Source organism: Musa acuminata, chromosome BXJ3-5, assembly GCF_036884655.1.
Source record: "Musa acuminata AAA Group cultivar baxijiao chromosome BXJ3-5, Cavendish_Baxijiao_AAA, whole genome shotgun sequence".
NCBI classification, from domain to species: Eukaryota; Viridiplantae; Streptophyta; class Magnoliopsida; order Zingiberales; family Musaceae; genus Musa; species Musa acuminata.
The window spans coordinates 43,775,109-43,783,403 of NC_088353.1; the positions used below are offsets into that span (position 1 = coordinate 43,775,109).

Here is an 8,295-nt window from a genome sequence, read left to right on the forward strand (position 1 = left end):
CCAATGCGGAGCTGCATGTCAGATCACACTAGGCCTCCGACCACAATGATGGTGGGCGATACGAGTGAGATCCACCTCAGTAATCGAGGATATGAGGTATCATTCTGACCCAAAGAGAGAGAGAGAGAGAGAGAGAGATACATCATCTCCATGAATGTTGTTCTTAATAAACCAGATTTGATCAAATATAAATAATGCCATATCACACAAACAAATAAGACAAAAAAATAAAAAATAAAAAAATATATAAAACGAAGAAGGCAGACCTATGACGTCGTGGCCTTCGATAGATTGCAAAGTTCTTCAATCTCCTTGATGATTAAATCTTTCTCCTCTTCAAATTGATCATCTTCACCTACATCAGAACAAAAGAAGTGAATCCTATGAAACTGAGATGGGAGGCTGATTCCTTCATTACTTTTTTAGTTCTTAACCGAGCTGATATCAAGGTGTGCCCCAATCATACGACAAACCATTGTCAGTCCAATGCGATAATATTTGTCATGAGATGACTCATTTTTCATCGTTTTTCGCTAGAACATGTCAAATAACAGATACATAACACAGAAATTTACCTTTGCTCATGGGAAGATTTTGCAGTGACATCAACAGCTCGTCATGATTGTCTATCAGAACCTCAATAATTTCCCGTGGCTTATTCGGATTAGCAACAAATACCTAATTTTAGGTAAAAAAAAGAATTACACAAACAATCATCAGTAGAAACATAAAATCTCCTACTTCAAGGCAATGCAAGCATATAAAGCAATATGCAACTTTTGAGTACTATATGACCAAAAAACCAATTGGTTAACCCAAGTTTATTACTAAATTTTATGATTCCTCTTTCAAGGTAAAACATTAAAAGACAACTAACTCATAAAAACATAAGAAATACACATTATCAGCAGATTTCGCATAACTGTGCCAAAAGTTCTGAGAAAACAACTACCTTGAAAATGTGGAAGGCAGAAATCTGGATATTTTTGCTTGTGTCCTAAATAGAATACGACATATGCAGATTAGGGCTCCATATGATTATCAAAACTTAATATAAATACTCTTTATGAATGAAATCAAATGGACCATAAATAGCATATAATAACATTATACCAGATATCAATTCTTAAACAAAAAGGTACACAATTGTATATCTATAGTCAACTATGGAGCAGAAATGTCATCATTCATTAAAAGGAAACAGAGATTAAAAGAACGGCATGTGCACTCTTTCCTGGAAGTTGCCTTGCTGAAGCAAAAAATGGTTATATGAAGTGTTCACAACTAAATTATCTTTTCTTTACATGAAATCCACAACTAAACAATGAGATAGCAGTGACTACGCAGCTGCAAGATGAATCTCTATTTTAGATGCTATAGGCTCTGATGGTTCACAGTCTATATGAAATTTTAGATGCAACCATTGCTTAAATGTTCATAAAAACTAGAGTTAGACTACAGATACAAGATTGTTGATCAAGTGTTTTAGGGATGAGGGAGGGAAGTGAGTGAGAGGATGGGGGAGGACCTTAGTAAACTAAAATTGTTGTTAGGATATGATGGGATCTAGCGAGGGGGGGACCTTAACGTTGTCATTAGGACACAATGGGATCTTTTTTAGATTAATAGGCAAAAAGGACACAACACATTTGGTGACCACGTACTCAATTTATTTATTTATATTTATATTTATATATGCTGGAGTTAGGGTTGCATAACCAGGTAATGGAAAGAATAAACTTCATATGGAACCAATATAAGTTTTTTGTCATCACACTTTGCTATAGTTTCTAATACAGTGTTGAATATAATCGAACTCTTCCATTTTTCACATAACAAGAAATACAAAATTGGACACAATAAAGTAATTGCATATAAAACTACAATGTACATCAGGCAAAACTACAACTTTAAAAAACATACAATAAACTAGTAAAAGTAGTATAGGAGAAAAAAACTGAAAAATCATTTACCTTTAGTAATGCCATCATAATATGCAAGAACCGAACTTCTAAAATGTAGCGCTTCATTATTTGCAAATTTTGGGGTTCCAAAAGGAAATCCGAGAGAATCTAAATATTAACTGACATCAACCCAACTACTAATGACAAAAGAATCTGAGACAGAAGCTAAATATAGATCACTAATAAAACTAACCTTCAAGGATTGTCTTCTTGTTACATAGTTAGGAGATGTCAATAGCTTTTCATAAAGCTCAAAGAACTGCCATGAAACTCTTCAATCAGATGAAAGAAAACACACCAGAAACATCTTGTCTAATTAGCAGAATGTTCCAGCAAATTATTGCAATAAGTTGGATTTGAATAACTTGACCCCTGAACAACTAAAGTAGTACATGAAAAACTTGATAGCTGACCTGAACGTAATGTGAACTCAAAAACTGAGAGACTATCATTTCATGTTTTGTAAGCAAGTCCTGCCAAAATTTCATCCATTAGTAAGCATGGGACAGTGCATGAACATAATCGTGGAGTCTAAAACATGATGATAGGTATGCCAAAAGTAGCAACACTGACCTTGAAGGTAGCAAGAGCATCTGAAGCAATATCAAATGTTGGCAGTTCCACATATTTGAAAAATAATTCAAAGCTCCTTGATTCCAGGATACATCTGAAAGATCACTACAAAATCAAAATGCATTCAAAATCAAAAAATTAATGGCCATAATATAATAAATGAGAAGTTAGAAATTTCATATGAAAAAACTTATAAATGTCACAGTTTGGTTTCGACCTGCTCCTCAAAGTTCATTAAGATCCTATGTTTCTTAAAGAATACGTGGTAAGTCACTGCTTTCATGTCATTGCACTTGGGATTTATCTAAGGAGGTATCAATCACACACAAGTATGCAGGATTATTTGAAGACAAAGGAAATAAACTACATGAAATCAAATAACTCATGTAATTATAAACATATTGCAGTCTGTCTTACGTAAATAACAATCAGATAGTTCTTAAAATCAATGAACCACTCTCTGCAGACAATTCTGACACAGACTTCGTATCCAAAATCCCAATATCAACAAAATATAAAATGTCCTGTGTCAAACTGATCAGATGAGTAGATTGAACAATGTTGAATTTATTTGTCAATATGAATCATAAACAGAATACTAAAAAAATCATCTTGCCAAATAGAGACTTCAGAAGGCCTAGGTATACAAGATAAAGGTAACATAACAACCATTTTAAAGTGAAAATTTTATAACGTTACTTTTGTAAAAAATAAAATAATTTCATAACAATAATTGTGATGAGCAGTTTCACTTCAACTGATGTGTAGCTATACAGTAAGGCTGTAGTTGGTAGATTTTTGGCAAGATGCAGATCTTGATTAGTTTGGAGAAGCATATGAAACAAAATAGGAACTGATCAAAATACGATCATATAGTTAAATTTTGCAAACGCTAACCATACATTGCAACCTTAAAATATTTATGCATTTACTTTAACTGAATACATTCAGATATGCCAACAACAAATAAGATTGACTGACACATCCTATGGACTTCCAACATAGAAACATCCAGAATGTACCATAACATAACAAGCATAATTGTATATTACAATCCAAGTTTAGTCTTTGTTTCAACAGATTAGTTGCTGAAAGAAAAACAATTCATTTAATATGTTTATCCCACAACTTGATTTAAAACTTATAGACTAATCTAAAACTAGTCTATAAACTTATAGATGCATCATATATAAAACTAGTTTTAGTTACATTTTAGATGTGTTGTTTATAACTTTTCAAAGCCACAAGATCTAAATGAGCATCAAGGTGGAAGGATTATCAAGTTGTGTGTTAAGTTTATAAATGATCAAGCTTACATTTATTTGAGCGATTAGTCCATTGTCAGTAAGACTTTAAACATGCATTGCAATATCAAATTATGCTTGCTACATTATGGTACTGAATTGATTTGTTGGTACATTCTGGATGTTTCTATGTTGGAAGTCCACTTGGGATGTGACATAGACAGATAATGATGACAAGAAACCAAAATTAGCAACGATTTCAAGTTGCTTACTTTGCAAGAGTTGGATATTTGATGCACTCCCTCAGCATGTTACCACAGCTCAACGCAATCTCTTTGTTGTTGTAACTGTTTGGAAATCAGTAACTAAATTAAGCTTCAAGACTTCACTGAAAACGCCAGCATAATGTAGTTTCTTGTCATAATGTAGAAGTGAAAAAATCCAGAAAACTGCAAGTGAACAAGGCTAAACAGAAAGAAACCAGAGTAGAAGTAGGGTGGAACTCCTACAATTCCACTGCTTGTTACTGATAGTAACTACTGCAATTCCAAGGCTAAACATAATGTAGTTCGATTCTTAAAGGGTAGGTGTAATGCATGCTTCAAAATGCTACGAAAACCTAATTTTGACTGAACAGAAAATGCCTTGATTTAGGATGCTAAAAACATCCCTAAAGTGAGACCATATGTAAAAATTAACTATATCAAATTGCTTTAGCCTTCACATGTCCTTACGAATTCAATCACAGTTAAATCAACACATTGAGACCAACTTAAGGAAACCTATTTAAACAAGCTGTTAAAAATAGCAAAGTCAGGTTCTTCCTTGAAGATACCCAAAGATGATGATAAGACCCAAAAAAACGATCAACATATTTCAAGCAGTTACCATAAGATTAACATCTAAACCAACTTAAGGGAACCTATTCAAACATGCTGTTAAAAAGAGCAAAGTTCTTCCTTGAAGACATTGAAATCATCAGGCGATAGGGACCTTCGCATAGGCACTCGAGCAATGCAAGGCAAGGCCCATCTGGATTCAAGTTTGGATCCGTAAATTAGGTGTGGCCCATGCACACCTTAGCCGATCTGGTTCAATCGGCTAAGACTTAGATTGACATTTAAGAAGTTAAGAACTTAGATTGACATATAAGAGGCTAACAATTGTACTATCGTTAAGAGGCTAATTACAACCTGGGCTAATTCCAACTAGATGAGTATGTTTACTCCCATATCGGAAGTGGGCTAAGACTTAGATTGATATATAAGAGGCTAATGGGTTAATGGGTGTATTACTATTAACTTGAGCTTAAACATTTTTGGACCAGTGGTTTAGACTCGACGAAGTTAATAGAGCAATTATCCCATAAGATTGAGTCATGACAAAATGCAACCAGAGTTGATCTAGTATTGGGTATGGCAAGGGGTTTGAGTAGACCTCACATGCACTATACTAGGGTTACTTGTCCAATGGGGCCAAAGAGTGTGATATGGAGGGACCATTAGAGTAGGCCTCACATGCACTATACTAGGGTGATTTGGGCTACGTAGGTGCTTAACGTCCTTTAAGTGGGGCAGGTTATGTCATCTCGGTTTAGACCCACATCAAAAGTGGACTAAAACTTAGATCAACATATAAGAGGTTGATGGATGTACACTTGTTAACTTGGAATTAAGCATTTTGGACACAAGTTATCCTATCAGATTGTGACCCCAACAAAAGACTCACTTTACATGTTGTAATCATTCAATAGAGATCCTAGTGGTTAGTGCACTGTTGCACAGTTGATAGATCTCATGTTCAATACTATGCGAAAGCATCTTGTACAACGTTCAATGTATCAAGACTGGACCCAGTGGGCCATACGAAGGTTGAATTGCATATGGTCTAAGCTACTTATTGCATATAGGACTTAGAAGCCAACATCTAGCCACTGATGCTTGACTGAAGAAAGGGTTGTCCGTGCACTAGTCATGGAAGATTCCCAAGTATACCCAATTGATCCTCACCACAATCTAGCAACCTAAGAACCAAAACATAGAATTAGCTAATCAACTATGTACTAAGTTCACTTGAATATTGATGCCAGGAAGAAGTGTTCTCATACATACTGAAGATAAGATGACAAACTAAATATGCTTGAGAGACAGATAACTTACCAGATAATGAGGAAGTCCAAAAGTTCCAAATGATTCTCAATATATTCCACACAACAATATCTAGAATCAACGTTATGCCTTAATAAAATGGACCAACAGTGCATCAAATCTTTTCGGGCCTGATTTGAAAGCATCGATTAGCTTTGGCATCAATGATGGTCATAATTGTACCAAATGAAGGCTGAACTTACTTCCCAACTCAAAGTTGGCAACTTATGAATGAATAGAGCAAGAACATCCCCTTTGCATATTTCAACAACCAACTGTGAAATATGATCTTGATTTGGTTCGGTTTCTGCATCCCCTGAAAGCATTTGCCTCATTGAAAGGACATTCTTTTCGACTTCTTCAAGAGCCTAGAATAACAAAGTATAATAGCTTAAAAAAATGAAGAAATCAACTCAAATGCTTCTGCTATCAAAAAGAAGTGCATGACGTTGTTGTCTCTCTAAAAATACTTGGCATATGTTTATCTTGAAAGGTGTTTTTGACATTTGTGAATCATGTGGAGTTAAGCTGCCTTTGGGCATAGAAAAATGACAGTTTGAGATAAGCAGAATGACTGAGTGCAAACTCAATATCTGCTGTATGAGACAGAGACAAGCTTAGCCAGCAGGCACAGATTGGGTGCTTGCCAGAATTGGAAAAGAATGCACACGTGAAGATTTTAGCTCTAGACTAATGCTGCAGTAGAGTAACATCTTCAAATATATATTCAGAAAGTCAAGGGTTTAACCACATGAACTTATAAAACATTATTTATAGATTATTTGAAGAAATGACATGCGTACATAGAGAAAGAACATTCAGTTGAAAGCCTATATCAATGAATCACCAAATGAAATATATATATGTGTGTGTGTGTGTGTGTGTGTGTGTGTTAATATTCTAATAATCTCTTTACTAAATTAGTATAAGAATACCTTTAGTATTCAAGACTTGATCATGTTTGCAGGAGTCATATTTCTGGATAAATACAATCTAAGATTTGACATTAAAAGCAATCATGTTAGTATTAAAGTCCAACCCGTCTTAAATCAAGAAGTGTATATAATAATATACCATTCCACCAGTTGTAGGAGATGTAAGAATTTATGCATAGGAGATATGGAAGCTAATACAGTATGGCATAGGGTTATACCCAAGTCCGATCACATAGATTAACCCTCGCAAAGTTATGTTCATATTTTAACAGCCTGCCCCTTGATCGGCCATACTTTAATTACTTTATACTTTCAGCAAATTAACATCTGGAGAACACAGACTCCAGTAATTGCGTGAAGCTAGAAGCGACGAGTATGTTCAAGGTAAATACAAATCCCACAACGAGTTCTATCAACCACATAACCTAACAAAACAACATCTCAAAACCAGGATCGAAACAAGGTCAAAGGAAAAGAAAATTCCACAATGAACTCGATCGAGAGGTTCTTGACGAAATGCAAACCGAGGAATCGCGTTTAGATCTCAGATCTGCCACTCATTGCACCGAAGAAAACAGATATTAAGGATCAGATGATGGATCGGCGGAGTCGAAGGCATCAAGAACCAGATCGTTGGGGAGAAAGGCGAGGGGAGAGAGAGAGAGAGAATGGGGAAGACGACCTTCGCGATGGTGGTGGTGTCGAGAGAGAGGAAGCTCTCCTTGATGGCCCCGGCGAGCTCCGCCGGGTCCGGCTTGGACTGCGACGACGGCTTGAAGAAGAAGGACATCGGCGCTCCCTCGCGTCGCCCGCAAGTGAAGAAGAAGAAGAAAGAAATATGTCGTTACGGCTCGTTCTAGTTGGCTTTGTCGAGTGTGAGTCGACTGCGACCGGTTCCGCATCCGCGATGTTCGCACTGGGAAGTACCAGCAGATCCGTCTCCACCATTGACGTCTCTCCTCCAAGTGGGTCCCATTCGCAACCGCTGGCTGTGGACCCATGCGCTATTGGGTCCCCTAAGATGAGCGCCTGGACCGAAACCTTTTGAGGCTTTTTCTAAATTAAAAAATAGAAATATTATTTAAAATCTCTGCACCTACATAAAAATAATAATAATATTATTATGGTGAAAATAACATGACCTTACACTTCAGCTCTATGTAACTGACACAACGGTGCCACCAGGCCGACACCTCGCCATCATATGATACCCACCAAACTGAGACGGCAACTAGTCTGACACAACGGTGTCAGACTAGAATAGAACTCACCCCTTTCCTATGGAAACTGGACCAGACAAATGCATTGAGACTTTTTTTCCCTGGTCTTAACCAAACACAAGTTTTCCAACAAAAGAGATCTTTCAATGGGAACAACATGAATGCCAAGGTTCAGAGCTTATCCAAACTAAATCAAAATCATTGAAATTAAC

At 36.2% G+C, this 8,295-nt stretch overlaps 1 protein-coding gene across 2 annotated transcripts; it reads right to left on the reverse strand.

The window, feature by feature from the left end:
- Nucleotides 1-147: 147 nt before the first annotated feature.
- Nucleotides 148-7,766, reverse strand: LOC135638832 (uncharacterized). 2 transcript variants are annotated; one of them, XM_065152294.1, is made up of 11 exons: nt 7,546-7,766; nt 6,132-6,296; nt 5,941-6,059; nt 4,054-4,128; nt 2,538-2,631; nt 2,378-2,437; nt 2,158-2,223; nt 1,974-2,072; nt 953-997; nt 576-678; nt 148-355 (listed from the first exon to the last, which is right to left on the reverse strand). In XM_065152294.1, exons 1-11 carry the CDS (start codon nt 7,651-7,653, stop codon nt 267-269), a joined length of 1,023 nt encoding a protein of 340 aa, XP_065008366.1. In that variant the 5' UTR covers nt 7,654-7,766; the 3' UTR covers nt 148-266. The 2 variants fall into 2 exon arrangements, with proteins under 2 accessions (XP_065008366.1, XP_065008367.1); XM_065152295.1 differs by lacking the exon at nt 1,974-2,072.
- Between the last annotated feature and the right edge of the window lie 529 nt (nt 7,767-8,295).

What these genes read in the sequence shown, in the direction of transcription:
- LOC135638832 (XM_065152294.1), bottom strand. Translation starts at nt 7,653, where the DNA reads ATGTCCTTCTTCTTCAAGCCGTCGTCGCAGTCCAAGCCGGACCCGGCG. An exon ending in TGAGTTCACATTACGTTCAG is followed by an intron (nt 2,224 to 2,377) that starts GTCAGCTATCAA and finishes GTTTCATGGCAG; the next exon opens with TTCTTTGAGCTTTATGAAAA. An exon ending in TTATGATGGCATTACTAAAG is followed by an intron (nt 998 to 1,973) that starts GTAAATGATTTT and finishes TATTCTATTTAG; the next exon opens with GACACAAGCAAAAATATCCA.